A 19127-nucleotide genomic window follows, 5' to 3' on the forward strand; every position below is an offset into this window, starting at 1 on the left:
TCCATCCAGATACCATGCCTTGCTCTCTCTAAGCTGTTCTTCATCTCCTACAGCCACCTTTTAAAAAATATAAATCTAATCTTGTCATCACCCTGCCTGAACTGTCTCCAGAACTCCCTGCTCCTCTCAGGACAGACCGCCCTGCATGGTCAGGTCTCGTCCTATCTCCTACTTCTGTTTGCAGTGCTCTAGCCACTTTCAGTACCTCAGCACTTGCCAAACAGGCAATGAGTAAGGACACTCTTCCTCACTAAACCCATTCCCTGGTCTTTCTTCAGGTATCAGCTCTACTATTAGTCTCACAGGAAGATTTTCTCTCATCTCTCTAAGTCAAAAAATCCCTCTATTATATGAATTCATAGTATCATGTAACTCTCCCTTCTTCGTTCACACAAGCTACATGTATTTATCTGAGTATTTTATCTTCCTTTCTAGAATGTCAGTTTCACAAAAGGTCAAAAACTGTATAGCCAATGCCCAGCAAATTGCCTGAAACAGTAGTTGATGAATAAAACTTTAATGAAAGGTAAAAAGGAATAAGGCCTCTTATAATAATAAAAAAAGGACAAACAGAAGATTAACAAAGAATTAAAATGCCAATTTAAAAATAACCTATAAACAAATGTTCAACTTCACCAATGATCAAAGAAATGTGAATCTAAAATAAGACAGTATTGCCCTGGCCGGCTGGCTCAGTGGTAGAGCGTCAGCCTGGTGTGTGGAAGTTCTGGGTTCGATTCCCAGACAGGGTACACAGGAGAAGTGCCCATCTGCTTCTCCACCCTTTCCCTTCTCCTTTCTCTCTGTCGCTCTCTTCCTCTCCTGCAGCCAAGGCTCCACTGGAGCAAAGTTGGCCCAGGTGCTGAGGATGGTGGCTCCATGGCCTCCACCTCAGGCACCAGAATGACTCCGGTTGCAAGGGAACAGGGGCCCCAGATGGGCAGAGCATTACACCCTAGTGGGCATGCCGGGTGGATCCCAGTTTGCTGCATGCAGGAGTCTGTCTCTCTGCCTCTCCACTTCTCACTTCAGAAAAATACAAAAATAAAAAATAAAATAAGACAGTAGTTTTATAGCCATTACATATACAAAAACGGTACTAACTAGGATTTACAAATATAGGCATTCTCATATTAAACTGATTAGGAGAATATAGGTTGGTAACACTTTCCTGACAGCAGAATCTAAAACAAACCTTAAGTTTTTGCAAGTCTTTAAAAATTTAACAAAATCACCAGGAATATACAAATACCTACTTAGGCAAAAGGGCATTTACAGAAAGGCTATCTATAATGGCAAATAGAAGGAAACAAGACAAAGTTAAAAAGTGAGAGCATGGTTAAATAAAGTACGTGATAAATCTATTTTAATGCAGCTATTAAAATCATTCCATTTAATAATAAGGAAAGTTATATTAAGTGAATGAAATAGGTTACAGTATCACCCGTTTTTCTGCTTAAACAAAAGAACTAAAATATACATATCACACACACACACACACACACAATGGACTACTATTCAGCCATAAGAAACAATGACACAATATCATTTACAACAACATAAATGGACCATGATGATATTATACTGAATGAAATAAATCAGAAAAAGCTAAAAACTGTATGATTCCACACATATAGGTGGGATACAAACTTGAAACACATGGCCATAGATAAGAGTGCAGTGGTTTCCAAGGGAGAAGTAGAAGAGGGGGTGGGAGAGGTGGGGGAGGGTGTAAAGAGGGACAAATATAAAGTGACGGAGGATGACTTGACTTTGGGTGATGGGTATGCAACATGATCGACAGTTCAGATGATGCGGAGGAGTCTGCCCAGAATCTATGTACTCTTGTTGACCAATGTCGCCCTGTTAAATTTAATTTTCTAAATAAAGAAAGAAACAAACAACCATGTACCAAACCACTCATGTTTCACACAGGAAAAAAGACTGAGAAAAACAAAAATCTTCTGAGTATTAATAATGTCTTCTTTTTGCTCATTACTGTCTAAATCAGGGGTCCCCAAACTTTTTACACAGGGGGCCACTTCACTGTCCCTCAGACCGCTGGAGGGCCGCCACATACAGTGCTCCTCTCACTGACCACCAATGAAAGAGGTGCCCCTTCTGGAAGTGTGGGGGGGGGTCGTGGCGGATAAATGGCCTCAGGGGGCCGCATGCGCTGGCAGTTTGGGGACTCCTGGGCTCTAAACATTCTAAAATAAACATGTTTTACTTATAAAAAGAAAAATTAGTCTGAATGATATTTGTGGTTAAAAAGAAGTATTTCAGTTGCAAGATAACCAATCAAGTAGTTCTCAGTGCAGACTGCTGCCTATGAGAATTACCTAGGGAGCTTTGGGCCATCCTCTCCTTTATCCTGGTGCAGTGTAACACTGTCACATTATTATCCTAATCTGAGACTTTTACTTATTGTGATGCTTTTAACAACTTCTAAAGATCTGAGATATACTTATATTTTAAAACAATGCTATAAAATAAGAGAGTAAGGGAGAAGTTTGATAAATCACCTGGTTTCAAGCTGGCATTAATCGGTCTGGCAGCCGCTGTAACCATCTGTTCCCGCCGAGGATCTTGGTAACTCATTTTACTAATGAATTCAATTGCAGCTTCGATACTTCTGTTATTAGTTTTCTGAAGAGCTTGTATAACCATCTCCTGATATAAAATTTGAAAACAAATTTAAATCTTATAATTAATAAGAGGGAAAGAACACTATGAGTTCCACTAAAAAAATTCCATATAGGAAGAAAAAGGCCCCAAACCATACTATCCATGTCTTGTAGGTAGAACTACTGTAAAAATCCATACATTCTCTAGTTACTAGAGAAAACAAAACAAACCTTCAACTCAACTGTTTAATATTCTCACCTCTATGTCACATATTATCTTTTGCTTCTAGGATTAGCTTCTTCCAGATACATGAAGTTTCACATACTCAAAACTTCACAGCAATACAATTCTGATTATTTTTCATTTTTAGTTTAATTTTTACATGAACAGAGACTATTATATTGTTAAAACAGTATCATTAAAAATGCTGAAAACTGGCCCTGGCCAGTTGGCTCAGTGGTAGAGCGTCAGCCTGGCGTGCGGGAGTCCCGGGTTCGATTCCTGGCCAGGGCACACAGGAGAAGTGCCCATCTGCTTCTCCACCCCTCCCCCTCTCCTTCCTCTCTGTCTCTCTCTTCCCCTCCTGCAGCCAAGGTTCCACTGGAGCAAAGTTGGCCCGGGCACTGAGGATGGCTCTGTGGCCTCTGCCTCAGGCGCTAGAATGGCTCTGGATGCAACAGAGTGACGCCCCAGATGGGCAGAACATTGCCCCCTGGTGGGCATGCCGGGTGGGTCCCGGTCGGGCGCATGCGGGAGTCTGTAGTCTGTCTGACTGCCTCCCCGTTTCCAGCTTCGGAAAAATGCAAAAAAAAAAAACAAAAAACTGAAAACCACAGTTTTGTATTGTTAAAACTTTAAAAAAATAATTTTTAGTGAATTTATTCGGATGACATTGGTTAATAAGATTATACAGGTTTCAAGTGCACAATTCTACAGTGCATCATCTGTATGCTGCACTGTGTGCTCACCACCCCAAGTCAAGTCTCCTCCACCACCATCTGTCCGCCTCGCCCTTCCGCTCCTCCCCCACCCCTTTCCCTCCTGCAATCAACCTCCACACTGCTGTCTGTGTAGATCAGTTTTTTTTCTTTGCTTAATACCTTTGCTTTTTTCACCCAGACCTCAACCCCCATTCTTTCTGACAGCTGTCAGTCTGTTCTCCAAATCTGTGAGTCTGTTTCCATTTTGTTTTTTGGTTTATTTTGTTCATTAGATTCCACATATGACTGAAATCATACAGTACTTGTCTTTCTTTGACTGGTTTATTTCACTGATATTAAAGCATTTTATTTAGCACCTTTGCCACTGTGTTTACTAGTAAAAAAACTATGTAGTTCCGTTTCTCTCCTCCCTGAGCTTACATTTTCAGAGAACTTTATTTACAAGGACATAAATATAAGACAAATGATAGAGGAAAAACCTGTAGGTTATACATGATTATGTGATGAAGGCTTTAAGAAGCTAGAGGTATGGTGGAAAAAGTGTGAAACCAAACAGAACTGACTTTGAGTTCCAGCAGCCCCACATTACTAAGCTTTTGCTTTTCCGGCTCAGAAACAAAAATAGACTCCTGATTGTAGATTTATGTATCCCACTTGAAAACTATGGGAACTCTGAAAAGTTCTTTGACATTTCAGAGCTTACTTTCTTCACTGTAACAGACATACAGACTTGATGTGAGGACAAGACATGAAAACATGTAAAAGCACATAAGCACAGTGCTGGGAGCTTAGACGTGAGCTGTCTTCCCTGTTCTGCTCCTTGTCCTTTATGTTATTATGTAAACATAAATTACGATACACAAACATACAGAAAGCATACCAATATGCATTCTTCAAGCAGCAGGCCACTTGTCCTAGAGGAATTTAGTATTTCAAACTATTTTTAAGTGAGGAAGGGCTGTAGTAAGACTAATGGGTGAACAGGCTGATAAATGATACCCCTAAGTGAAAAAGACTGGAGCAGTGTGAGATCAACTCAAAATGGTTGTGGCAGAGACTTGTTGCCTTCTCAAGATCCATTTTCCCTTTTTGGAAAAAGTTACTGAGTAGGTAGAAGTTTTCCCTATAGCTACACTGGCCACATATTTCTGCCCAAAGGTAAGAATGTTGCTTTCCCTGCTTTAGGTACTGGTCCCTTCTATGTCTTGTTTCCTAGACAATAGATATGCTATCTATTCCACTGCATGTGGGCACCAAGAAGGAAAATTCCAGAAACTAGCAAGAGTCATTGGTTCTGAAATTTTTAAGAGACTAAACCAATGCTAGCTATATAAATTGAGTCACTATTTTGTTTCAAGTATTATTTGGATTTCTGTTATAGCAACCAAACCCAATCTTTAACTAATACAAGGTACTGTATTGGTCACTTTTTTAGCCAATCAGAATTTGCAAATTTGTAGCAAAATATAAAGGAATTAGTAAATCTCACTTTATGCACAAATTTAAAATAACAGGCCTGACCTGTGGTGGCGCAGTGGATAAAGTGTCGACCTGGAAATGCTGAGGTTGCTGGTTTGAAACCCTGGGCTTGCCTGGTCAAGGTACATATGGGAGTTAATGCTTCCTGCTCCCCCCCCCCCCCCCGTCTCTCTCCTCTCTCTCTCTCTCTCTTTCTCTGTCTCTCTCTCTCCTCTCTAAAATGAATAAATAAAATTAAAAAAAAAAATTTAAATAACATAAACCAACCCAAATTAAAAATTCATCAGGGAGCGCTTAACTTTAGAACTGGTTAAGTCAAGTGCACTGTAACTGTATTTATGCTATTATCACACAGCACTGCCAAATTAGTTGCTGAGAAAATTGGCACCCACCCATCTTTTCAATATTGTGAGAGCCATATTCTGGTAAAATGCACTGGAATTTCAGCCTGTGATGCTAGTGATAATTATGCTGGCTTTTATTTTTTAATATATAGGTTGTGGCAAAAGTAGATTTACAGTTGTTCATATGAAAAATACAATAATAAAATAAGAATAAACTCCGTGTTTTCATGTACTCTCAACTGTAAATCTGTTTTGCCCCACTCTATATATGTTAAAATATTTTTATATTAGTAACAATATCAGCCAAATGCTCCCTAAGTGGGGTGCTTTAGTCAGTGTGGAAAAGAGCACCCTCAAATCAGTAACTTTGGAACAGAAGTCTCATGTGACAAGAAAACACATAACTGTATTTTTGATTTTCATGCCTAAAAGCAAAAATATGCTGCAAGGATTATAATTTTATGTGTCCCAAGAATACATCAATCTTATTTAACATTTGTTCCTTTGATTAAATCAATCTTGAAATATTTGAGGGTTTTTTAAATTTTACACAGCACCAGAAACACCTTCTCAAAAAACTGCAACTGCCTGACCAGGAGGTGGCACAATGGGTAGAGCATTGGCTTGGGATGCTGAGGACCTAGGTTAAACCCTGAGGTAAAAAACAAACAAAAAACAAACAAAAAAACCCCTGAGGTCACACCTTGGGTGCGGGCTCATCCAGCTGGAATGCAGGGTCATTGGCTTAAGCGTGGGATCACAGATAAGACCCCATGGTCACTGGCTTGAAGCCCAAGGTCGTTGGCTTGAAGCCCAAGGTCACTGGCTTGAAGCCCAAGGTTGCTGGCTTGAAGCCCAGGGTCGCTGGTTTGAGCAAGGGGTCACTGGCTTGGCTGGAGCCCCCTGGTCAAGGCACATATGAACAACTAAAACTGCAACAAAGAATTGATGCTTCTCATATCTCTTCCTTCCTGTCTGTCCCCCATTCCCTTCTCTCACTAAAAAAAAAAAAAAAAAAAAAAAGGCAACAAACTGCAACTGCCTTAACCTGGCATAGCAAATAGATCAGAGCCTATGAAATGATAAAAATAATTAAGTGACAACTGAGTAAGAACTTGGAAGTACCAAGTTGGGATTTTTTTTTTTTTAATTTTTTTATTTATTTATTTATTCATTTTTAGAGAGGAGAGAGACGAGAGAGAGACAGAGAGAGAGAAGAGGGGAGGAGCAGGAAGCATCAACTCCCATATGTGCCTTGACCAGGCAAGCCCAGGGTTTCAAACCGGCAACCTCAGCATTTCCAGGTCGACGCTTTATCCACTGCGCCACCACAGGTCAGGCCCAAGTTGGGATTTTTTAAATTTAAATTTTATTTTATTGGTGACAGAGTCAGAGAGAGGGACAGATAGAGATAGACAGACAGGAAGGGAGAAAGATGAGAAGCATCAATTCTTCATTGTGGCACCTTAGTTTCTCACTGATTGCTTTCTCATATGTGCCTTGACCAGAGGGTTACAGCAGACCGAGTGACCCCTTGCTCAAGCTAGCAACCTTGGGCTCAAGCTGGTGAGCTTTGCTCAAACCAGATGAGCCTGCGTTCAAGCTGGCAACCTTGGGGTTTTGAACCTGGGTCCTCCAGATCCCAGTCTGATGCTCTATCCACTGTACCACCGCCTGGTCAGGCCCAAGTTGGGATCTTGAATTCTGCACTGTAATAGAAAGTTGTCAGAATTAGTGATTCAAAGAGGTAATAGAAGTAAACTGCTGTATTCTTTACATCACCATGGGTATAAATAATACCATACCTTCATTATTTGGACAATTGAGGACTGATGAACGTCTAAATGCTTTCAGTAAAACAACCTTGCTTAAGGGGTTAATATAAGGTGACAACTTTGAAATGTGTGATTGTAATAGAGCTAACATATCTTTGTAATGCAAAGCAATTATATTGCCAACAGATAAAAGAATAGGGCATTGACCAATGTCTTAAATGTCTTAAAATTATCTACATTAGAAAGAATTTTAAGTTCTTTAAAGGTATGGAACATGTTTGGTATGACTCACTATCCAGATTGATGGATTCACACATAAACACAAATGTATCTACAGCAGTTAAGTTATCTTACCTGCCTGACCAGGCGGTGGCGCAGTGGATAGAGCATCGGACTGGGACACAGAGGACTCAAAATCAAGACCCCCAAGGGCACCAGCTTGAGTGCGGGCTTATCTATCTGGTTTGAGCAAAGCTCACCAGCTTGAGCCCAAGGTCGCTGGCTCGAGCAAGGGGTCACTTGGTCTGCTGTAGCCCCTCCCCGTTAAGGTACATATGAGAAAGCAATCAATGAACTAAGGTGCCGCAACAAGGAATTGATGCTTCTCATCTCTCCCTTCTGGTCTGTCTGTCCCTATCTGTCCCTCTCTCTCTGTCAACAACAACAAAAAAAAGTTATCTTACCTAACACATTACCACTTAAGAACCTTTATATCCATGTTGGGTGGTGTGTGTGTGTGTGTGTGTGTGTGTGTGTGTGTGAGAGAGAGAGAGAGAGAGAGCGAGAGAGACAGGGAGACAGAGGGCAACAGAGAGAGGGACAGACAGGAAGGAAGGGAGAGTGATGAGAAGCATCAATTCTTCGTTGCGGCACCTTAGTTGTTCATTGATTGCTTTCTCATATGTGCTTTGACCGGGAGGCTACAGCAGACCGAGTGACTCCTTGCTCAAGCCAGCGACCTTGGGCTCAAGCTGGTGAGCCTTGCTCAAACCAGATGAGCCCGTGCTCAAACTGGCGACCTTGGGGTTTTGAACCTGGGTCCCCTGCATCCCAGTCTGATGCTCTATCCACTGCACCACTGCCTGGTCCGGCTCCATGTGATTTTCTAAACTCTTGCTAGCAATATATAAAAAGAATAAGCCTGACCTGTGGTGGCACAGTGGATAAAGCATCAACCTGGAAATGCTGAGGTCGCTGATTCAAAACCCTGGGTTTGCCTGGTCAAGGCACATATGGGAGTTGATGCTTTCTGCTCCTCCCCCCTTCTCTCTCTCCCCTCTCTATAATGAATAAATAAAATCTTTAAAAAAATAAATAAATAAAAAGAATAAGAGCTGTGTCTTTACTCTTTGTCTTATGGCTAAGAGATTAGAGAGAAAGAACAGTGCTCTGGACTCCATTAAGCCATTTCTTGAACCCTCCAACTATTAAACAGGAAAACATCCCAGGCCCTCTCCTCTCCTTTTGCTCTATTTACAAACTCAGTATTTTTACAATATTTATACATAAAAATGATAGGAAATAGTACTAATCAAGTGGATGAATAGGTCAGAAAAAATAATCTTTTTTCTTCTAAATCTCCCTTATCAAATTCTTTACTTATCTCTATAATGCAAACTTAGATTCTCATTTTTAAAATTAAATATAGCAATAACTGAAAATGTGGTCACCAAAATATTAACAATAGAGAAAGAATTTTAAGGGTATTTTTGTATTATGGAACTAAATGTGATTTTCAGTTCTTCATATGTGTTGGGCAAATGAGTTTGTAAAATTTCTATTTTTTGCATTTGCTCACTTTTAATGTTAAAAAATGGCGCTGGGCAGTGCCAGGTATGTGACCCAAGCAATTGCAAATAACCTTCCTGCTTGGGAAGGGCCATTGTCTTGCTAATGTCTGCTAGAGGAGAGGGTTTCTTGCCAGAAAGTATTGAAAAAGAAGAGAGGAGGAGAAGGAGAAGGAAGCCATGGTTTTGCAAAGTTTGTGCAGAGAGAAGGAGATAGGAAACAGAGGAGAGGGCTTTTGTGAGCTCCGCTGAGACTGGGGGGGCCTTTGTGTCTAGGAAAAACCAGAGAAGATTCTCCTGGTTGTGCAACCGGAGAACGTGAGCATGTGTCAATGGCTTCGGAAGCCCTGTGTGTTTGCTCATAGGCCGGTGCGAGTCTTGAATAAAGGAATGGCCCACCAGTTTTTGGCTCTACTGTTTTTTGACCATCTGTCCGAATTCAATGAGCACCTGCATGTGCATGGCCACAATGGCCGCAGCTACTGGCCATACAATATGCTTTAATTTTTAACAGGAAATAGATATGACTTTTATAATCAGGAGAAAAGATTCTATAATTTTAAAAGAAAATGTAATTAATGCTTGATTATTCACATTTAACTATATTTTCCATAGTCAATTTTTATCTAAAAAGATTTCTGCCACCTAAAATGTTCATATAAAGTATATGATCATGGAAAATAAACTGTATTGATAACCTAAATAACAAAATTTATTAATAACAAAATGTGATTAAATAAATATGCTGTGAAAAACTTTTTAATGAGTTCTGAAAGTAAATATTTAAGCCTTGCCAAAATTAACATGAACAGAAATTTCATTAAAATAAAACTATGAAATTCTTGAAGACTGATCAACCTGTAAATTTGTAGTTTGTGTGAATTCAGCACTTGGACCTGAGTGGTGTGACTACAACTGCTTGACGAAATCCCTGATTCTAGCTCCTGCTCTGGGACACAGATCACTTACCTGGCAGGGCCTCAGGCCTCAGGCCTGCCGGTTCTGCCCCAGCCCCCCCCCCCCCCCTCCCCAGAGCTCCTAGCGCACTCACACTGCGGCCCTGCCCGCCCTCCCCAGGGCTTTCTTCAGCTGCACTTCCTAACCCACGGCCTAACCTTTTAAATCCCAGAAGCCAGAGAAAACAAAATAATAATTATTTTATTTTAACAATTACTAGAATTGTGAACACTCTTTGCTGATAGAATATACAAATATGTATACATTATATTTAGAAACCATTTAGGCAGGAGGTCACCAAAAATATGTAATATGACACAGAGTAAGAAAAATCCTGTCTTTTGTTTTTAAAAGTTCTTACCTCATCAAATCCAGCAGCCTGCAAATCTTGAAGCATCTGTTGATTAACCTCTGAAGTGCTCCGACTTGTTTCATTTGCAAATGGTTGTAGCGAGTTTCGAATTTCCAGCAAGGCTTTATGATGAGTCCCAAATTTGGGTGGATTTCTGACTTGTCGAGGATCTTCAATTGACATTTTACTCAGGTTATGCTCAGCCTTGGCGGCATCCGATGGTTTGGATAAATTCCTAAGGGATTCCCGAATTTCTTGCAGCATTTGCCGACTACTGCCAGTGTAGTTACTGGCAGGAAAGGTCTTAGGCCTCATTTGTCTATATCCTTCTGGCTTTTCACTTCTCTTCATGAAAACATCTATATATATAACCCACACAAAGGACTTTAAGAGAGCCACTTGATAGATTCAGTCTTCTCTAGAGCAAAACTGAAAAAGATCCTCTGCAGAAGTCCCCAGGAATGTTTAGAGTTCTTTACAATTGAAATAATTAACCCTAAAAAAACATAAAAAGAAATAAAAGCTATAAAGTGATTAACTGATAAAGCAGTATCATGAATTAGGGGGTAAAATCCAGATTTAGGAGGCAGAGACCTAGGCTATATATCTAGTTCAGGATCCATTATGGATTACTGTATGATAAGAACAAGTTACATAACCTCTCCGTGCCTATTTCTTACTCTATAAAATTATCTAAACTAGTGGTTATGATAAAAAATAATTTTAAGAGTGCTGTAGTAAGTATCAAAGTATATAAAATAAAAGGGGTTACTGAGTAAAAAATTCAATGGGCAAACTCATATCAACTTCACCAGTTTCAATTTTAGATTTCCCCAATTGTAGACTGGGACTCTAGCGACAGTACACTTACTAACAATTGGATGGGGAGTGGAACACTTGAAACCACGTCAACAATAAATTAAAAGCTTAAATTAAGAAAACAAACAAAGGCCCTGGCCAGTTGGCTCAGTAGTAGAGCGTCGGCCTGGCGTGCAGGAGTCCCAGGTTCAATTCTCGGCTGGGGCACACGGGAGAAGTGCCCATCTGCTTCTCCACCCCTCCCCTACTCCTTCCTCTCTGTCTCTCTCTTCCCCTCCCGCAGCCGAGGCTCCACTGGAGCAGGGTTGGCCAGGATGCTGAGGATGGCTCCATGGCCTCTGCCTCAGGTGCTAGAATGGCTCTGGTTACAACAGAGCGCGCCCCAGATGAGCAGAGCATCAACCCCTGGTGGGCGTGCCAGGTGGATGCCGGGTTGATCCTGGTTGGGCGCATGCCGGAGTCTGTCTGACTGCCTCCCGTTTCCAACTTAGATAAAAAAAAAAAAAAAGAAAAGAAAGAAAACAAAACAAAAACAACAGGATTGGGAAAGGACCTCTAAACCAAACTGTCTAATTTCTCACTGAATACATGAATATCTTCTACAACACACCAGAAGAATAGTCATCTAAAATCTACTGACATGTCTCCACTGATAGGGAAATCACTAACTGAAGAAAGCCATCCAAGTTGGGATCTACAAAAATTGTTAGAAATATATTCTTTATTTGGAGAATCATGAAATCTGACTTGGCCTGTTGCAAGCCTGCCACAAGCCAGTGCTACACAACTTTGCCTACATTCTTACAAACCATCCGAACAGCTCTGTGCAGTGGGTTTACTCTCTCTCCTTTGTAAGAAAACAAGTTCAGAGAGTCTGGGTAAAAGAGTTTGTAAGTGGTATCACTGGGATGTGAAACACCGCTAATTACCCTCTACTGAGAGCCTATTTCTATTCTCATTAGATGTAATCACCACTCATGTTACATGAAGATGTCTATAGACAGACAGACATAGTTACCTCCTTGTCACTAAGGCCTCAGTCCTGTTATGTCCTCAAAGACCCTTTCTCTAGTCACCTAAATACTCTGTTTTATTGTTCTGGATAGTAGTTACTACTATCTAAAATTACCTTACTAGTTTACTTGTTCATTGTCTCCCCTCACTGAAATAAAGCTCTTTAAGAGTAAAAAGAATCTTATTTGTCTCTCTTAACCATTGTCTACCTACACCTACATCAGAGCCTGGCACAGAGTGCATGCTCAATAAATATACATGTTGAACAAATGAAATAAACACGTGTCCCCTAAACACCATTAGCTCTTCCCTAATTCTAATCATATACTCTAGTTTGTCAAAAAAGTGCACAGGACTTACAATGGAAAAAACAAAGGCCCTGGCCGGTTGGCTCAGCGGTAGAGCGTCGGCCTGGCGTGCGGGGGACCCGGGTTCGATTCCTGGCCAGGGCACATAGGAGAAGCGTCCATTTGCTTCTCCAACCCCCTCCTTCCTCTCTGTCTCTCTCTTCCCCTCCCGCAGCCAAGGCTCCATTGGAGCAAAGATGGCCCGGGCGCTGGGGATGGCTCCTTGGCCTCTGCCCCAGGCGCTAGAGTGGCTCTGGTCGGCAGAGCGACGCCCCCTGATGGGCAGAGCTTCGCCCCTGGTGGGTGTGCCGGGTGGATCCCGGTCGGGTACATGCGGGAGTCTGACTGTCTCTCCCCAGTTTCCAGCTTCAGAAAAATTAAAAAAAAAAAAAAAAAAAAGAAAAAAAATTATTCAAGTACTTGTTCTGTTAATTATTAGCAATGTGGCAATGTGAACTTGGGCATTTACAGGTAATTCCCCTCAAAAACTGTATGCTAAGGAATAAAATGGTTGGAGTAACAAGGATTACGATGAACAATGTAATACAATTAAAGGAATATATACACAAGTTTTTAATATGTAGAATGTTCCTTGCAATACCAAGTATAACAGCAAAAGATGACCTCAATCTAGATGCTCATCAGTAACTATTCAAGTAATTCACATTACATCTATATATGTGGTGAAGATGTTAAAAAGAATCGATGCTGTTCTATCTAAATGTTCTGACATGAATAGATGCCCATAATGTATTCCTAAGCAAAAAAAGGCCAAGTTTTAAAATCAACTATGTATAAAATCAAGTCATTTATAAATTTTTAATAATTTTTTTTTAGATTTTATTGTTTTAGAGAGAGAGGAGAGAGAGAGAAGAGGGAGGAGCAGGAAACATCAACTCTCATATGGGCCTTGACCAGTCAAGTCCAGGGTTTTGAACAGACAACCTCAGAATCCCAGGTCGACGTTTTATCCACTGCGCCACCATAGGTCAGGCTAAAATCAAGCCATTTATATTCTAAAATTAGATTATAGTGATGTAGAACTTGTAAATATACTACAACCTACCTAATTGTAACTGTATACTTTAAATGAGTAAACTTCATGCCACACATCTATATGTTAGAGCTGTTAAAAATAATCCCTTTTTATTTTTTTGAATTATATTTATGAGTACTCATTATACATATAGATGTGTATCTGTAGCAGGCCTGAAACAGGATGAAGACCTAAGGCAAACCACTAAAAAGGCCGTTTTCTGATGACTTAACCTCAATAATCACTACTTTTACGGTACAATTGCTACATTAGTTATGAATCAATCAAAATTCTACTTGGCAGTGTACATTTCACCATTTTGTAAAAATAAAAACGATACAGCCTGACCAGGTGGTGGCGCAGTGGATAAAACGTCAGACTGAGATGCAGAGGACCCAGGTTTGAGAGTCCGAGGTCACCAGCTTGAGCGTGGGCTCATCTGGTTTGAGGAAAAGCTCACCAGCTTGAACCCAAGGTTGCTGGTTCCAGCAAGGGGTTACTTGGCCTGCTGAAGGCCTGCGGTCAAGGAACATATGAGAAAGCAATCAATGAACAACTAAGGTGTTGCAACGCGCAATGAAAAACTGGTGACTGATGCTTCTCATCTCTCTCCGTTCCTGTCTGTCTGTCCCTGTCTATCCCTCTCTCTGACTCACTCTCTGTCTCTGTAAAAAATAAATTAATTAAAAAAAAATTTTTTAAATGGAGGAAAAAAAAAGATACAGTCTGTCACTGTGTTGCTGAAAATTACACATATTCTCTCTACAGAATAACCTGATCTACTGGTAATTACTTCACAAATGAAATTAGGTCTGATATCTCGTGCTTCTAAGATGGAGTTGCCTGACCTGTGGACGTGCAGTGGATAAAGTGTTGATCTGGAACGCGGAAGTCGACGGTTCGGATTCCTGGGCTTGTCTGGTCAAGGCACATACGGGAGTTGATGTTTCCTGCTTCTCCCCTCTCTGTCTCTTTCTCTCCCCTCTCTAAAATGAATAAATAAAATCTTTTAAAAAAAGAAGAAATATGGATTCTGGCTTGATGGTGGTCATGCAGTGTATAGAGCAGAGACCTGGAATGCTGAGTTCCTAGGTTCAAACCCTCCAGGTTGCCAGCTTGAGCATAGGCTCACCAGCTTGAGCACTGGCTTGCTGGCTTGAGCCCAAAGGTTGTGGGCTTGAAGCCCAACATCACTGGCTTGAGCCCAAGGTCACTGGCTTGAAGCCAAAGGTCACTGGCTTGAACTGAAGCCCAAAGATCGCTGGCTTGAGCCCAAGGTCACTGGTTTGACCAACGGGCACTGGCTTGCCTGGGGTCTCCTGTCAAGGCACGTACAAGCAACAATCAACTAAAGTGAAGCAACTACAAGTTGATGCTTCTCTCTTTCCTCCCTCTCACTCTTTCTCTCCCTTTCTGTCTCTATCTCAATATCAATTCAAAAAAAAGAAAAAACACTCTAAAAGAGAAAAAAGAAAATGGTTCCTAATGATAAACAATTTTTTCCTAAGCCTTTCCAAAATATTAATAGCTAATAAATTTTTCAAGGTTTAACATTTAGCTCACCTTCCAAAGAGAGAATATTCCCTCAAAGCTCAATCTGTGGTCAAGGATGATAATGAAAAAAGATCCACCAGACGTTCCTGCAGAATAATGACCACAGGTCACAGAGAACAACGGGTGAAGGGAGTTCCTCCCTTTAGAGTTGAATAACGATCCAATCTAGGAATCTCTCCTGCCTCCAGAGCTGGTTGCTTTCACAAGATATGTCTATAAAGATTTCGAAATTATTATACGTCAGGGATTGCTATCTCTCATTCTTCTCTTTCTCTAATGCAAGTGTTATTATGGCCTTCTCATCCTTGTTCTATCATTGTGTACTGTGGTGAGTGATTAGGGGAACAGAAAACAAGAGCAAAGGTAACCTCAAAAGTCTCTGGACCAAGAGGAGCCCTATCAGGACCTGATGAAGATAACTATGGTATATATGGACCACAGGACCAATAAATCTAGCTACTTCTGCTTAGGGCCCAATATTATAGCAAAAAAACAAAACAAAACACAACCATACATTACTATGAATGTCTTTCCACAACAGTAAGTACAGTATTTTCTTGATTCTAAGATGCATCCTTTTCTACATTCTAGTATTTCTAAAGTTAAGTATATCTTAAAAAGCATTAATAAAAAGAACCTGTCAGCTACAAAGCAGAGAAGCTCTGATGCAGCAGACAATAGCACATAGCCAACTTGACCACGAGTAAAAGGTGAAATTTCCTTGTCACTTCAATTATATTATTTTTTTAAACTGTTTATTGTATTGATTTTAGAGAGAGAGGAAGGGAGAGAGGGAAAAACAGAAATATCGATCTGCTCCTGTATGTGCCCTGACCGGGGATAGAACTGGCAACCTCTGTGCTTCAGGATGATGCTCTAACCAACCGACCTATCCAGCCAGGGCCAATTGTATTATTTTCATTGGCAGCACCATGTATGGTAGACTCTGAACCTTTAATTAATGTTCGGAATGTTACTAAGATATAGCATTACAAATTCAGAAACTGCCTGTCATGCAACAGGCAATGAAATTAAAGGCATAAACAACTGCAAAATTTAGGCAAGATTACAGAATTTTCAAAGGTGAGAAACGCTCTTAGGAAGTACAATCACTTAAACATGAAATATGTGTCAAAACATACTATCTTCAGGCCCTGGCTAAGTAGCTCAGTTGGTCAGTGTCATCCTGATCCAACAAGCTTGCGGGTTCGATCCTTGCACATACAAGGCACATATAAGAATCAATCAATGAATCATAAATAAGTGGAACAACACACTGATCTCTTTCTCACTCAAATCAATCAATAAATAAAAAATTTTAAAAACTTATTGTCAAGACCCTTAGCTGGGAAGCTTGGTTAGAGCATCATCTGATACGCCAAGGTTGCAGGTTCAATCCCCGGTCAGGGCACATACAGGAATCAACCAATGAATTCACGGATGTTTTCCATTTTACTATGCTTCATAGCTTACATTTATAACATATTCCTTGTACATATTAAAATTAGTTAATAAAAAAAAACACTACATCAAACATTCTTGTGCACACACAACTGCGAACTTCCCTGAAGATAAATTCCTAGAGCCTGACCAAGAGGTGGTGCAGTGGAGAGAGCACTGGTCTAGGACACAGAGGACCCAGGTTCAAAACCCCGAGGTCACTGGCTTGAGCGCAGGCTCATCCGACTTGAGCACGGGTTCACCAGTTTGCTGGCTTAAGTGAGGGCTCACAGACATGGTCACTGGCTTGAGGCCAAGGTGGCCGGCTTGAGCAAGGGGTCACTGGCTCTCTTGGAGCCCCTAGTCAAGGCACATATGAGAAAGCAATCAATGAACAACTAAGATGCTGCAACAAAAAATTGAGGCTTCTTATCTCTCTCTCTTCCTGTCTGTCTGTCCCTTTTGGTCCTTCTCTATGTCTCTCTTGATAAAAAAAAAAAAAAAAAAAAAAAAGGTAAATTCCCAGAAGTAAAATTGCTGGGTCTAAAAGAATGCATACTTAAAATTCTCATACTTACTGTCAGACTACCTTCCAGAAAGGTGTACTAAATTTACAATCCCTCCAACAAGGTATGGTCAACACTGGCACTAACAAATCTTAGAAATCTTTGATAATGACATGTGAATATCCAATTTAATAATAGGTAGAGAATTTTGAAAGAACTCTTCAAATGAGTCTTTCTAATAAATAGTTCTGATCATGTCACTCCCTCCTCAGAATCTTCAGGGATTCCTTTAACTTAGCAATTAAAGTAAGAGCTCTGGAGTAAAACTCCAGGGTCGGAATCCCAGTGCCACCACTAATGAGCTGGCCTCAGTTCCTTCATCCTCAAATGAGGAAAATGATTATTCTATTTAATAGGGCGATTTTGATCATTAAATAAGTATAATAGATGTCAAACGTTTAGAATAAGTGACTGATTTAGTAAATGCTAGTTATCTATTTCTTTCTGATATCTTAACCAGACTCCCTCACCCCACCCATCTTTTCCTCTAGTCAGGCTCTCAGCTGACTATCCTGCACTTGGTCTATTTTCATGTCCTTACACATCCTGTTGTTCTACATGGGAGATCCCCTGCCAGACTTCTTCTTGTAGAGAAGTCAGACCCAACCTCTAAGATGCCATTCAAAGGCCTCCTTCATGAAGCTTTCATTGAACTGCCAGTTGTTAACCTTCTCCTCTGAAATCTAAATTCACTTTGCATTTGTTTTTACCGATTCTTATACTTATTTTTTCTACAGAATTCATAAAGCATAGGTGTTTCATATATACATACATATATATTGAAAACTGTGTATATACGGATATATATATATATGTGTGTATATATACATAATCTTCCCCTCCCCCTAGATGAGTTAACTGATCCAGAGAAGGGAAGTGGCCTGCTGAGGTTCATTCGGCCAGCTGCAGACCATGCAGGGAATGGGCTCCACACATCCGGAACCAGCCCAGTGCTGTTCTCATCATACTCACATCTGTTTTTTAATTGATTTTAAAAGAGAAAGAGGGAGGGAGGGAGAGACACAGAGAGAGACAGAGACATTGATTTGTTGTTCCACCGATTCATGCACTCATTGGCTGATTCCCCTGACCAGGGATCGGACTTGCAACGTTGGTGTATTGGGTTGACGCTCTAACCAACTGTACTACGTAGTCAGGGTCATACCTACGTATGAGTTTCCTAAAGGCAGGGATTAGACTTACTCGTTCTTTGAAAGGACATTTAAATTGGTTAGACTGAATAGACAAAACGTCCATTTCTTTATAAATTCAGACCATCATCAAATATATAAATATCAATAAATCCAAACATATATTATTGATAACTTGTCCAACTTAGAATGTTACTTTGGGTTGAAATAGATTTATAAAAAAAGATGGCCAATCTCAATGGTCCAACCAAATCAGTTATGAGAATAGCAATAGTCATATGTACTGTCTCTTTCTTAGCAGCAGGGTCTTCGCTGTTTACACAGCAATACTCAAGAATCTTTGCATATTTTTTTCAATTTGCTTTCTAAGAATTAACTAGTCTAAAGTGAATACAATCACTATATTTCATGTTCCTGTTGAAAAATAACTGCCACTTCTATTTGATAAAAATGTTGCTCAGCCTGACCAGGCGGTGGCACAGTGGATAGAGCGTCAGACTGGGATGCCGAAGACCCAGGTTCAAGACCCCAAGGTCGCCAGCTTGAGCGCGGGCTCATCTGGTTTGAGCACAAGCTCACCAGCTTGGACCCAAGGTCACTGGCTCAAGCAAGGGGTTACTCGGTCTGCTGACGGCCCACAATTAAGACACATATGAGAAAGTAATCAATGAACAACTAAGGTGTTGCAATGCGCAACAAAAAAGTAATGATTGATGCTTCTTATATCTCTCTGTTCCTGTCTGTCTGTCCCTATCTATCCCTCTCTCTGACTCTCTCTCTCTGTAAAAAGTTAAAAATTAAAAAAATAATAAAAATGTTACTCAATGACTAACTTTTGGGGTCTACAAAATTTCCTCACTAAATTAACATTTAGAATGAAAACTAAATAACCAGAATTGGAACAGTTCCAAGGCTACATTAAAAATAAAAACTCAAT

The 19127-nt window shown here is 40.4% G+C and overlaps 1 protein-coding gene across 3 annotated transcripts in view; it reads right to left on the bottom strand.

Moving 5' to 3' along the window:
- The window catches only part of LATS1 (large tumor suppressor kinase 1), a 49415-nt gene that overhangs the window by 28444 nt on the left and 1844 nt on the right, over positions 1–19127 (bottom strand). The window contains exons 2-4 of one of the 3 annotated variants that reach the window (XM_066247739.1): positions 14328–14465; positions 10273–10759; positions 2526–2673 (exon numbers count right to left, since the gene is read on the bottom strand). In XM_066247739.1, coding sequence (XP_066103836.1) covers positions 2526–2673; positions 10273–10614 — 490 coding nt within the window. In that variant the 5' untranslated portion in view covers positions 10615–10759; positions 14328–14465. Of the gene's footprint in view, positions 1–2525; positions 2674–10272; positions 10760–14327; positions 14466–15042; positions 15120–19127 lie in introns of all 3 variants that reach the window. The other 2 variants (XM_066247740.1, XM_066247738.1) reach the window with 2 other exon arrangements.

Source organism: Saccopteryx bilineata, chromosome 12 (assembly GCF_036850765.1).
Source record: "Saccopteryx bilineata isolate mSacBil1 chromosome 12, mSacBil1_pri_phased_curated, whole genome shotgun sequence".
Classification (NCBI taxonomy): Eukaryota; Metazoa; Chordata; class Mammalia; order Chiroptera; family Emballonuridae; genus Saccopteryx; species Saccopteryx bilineata.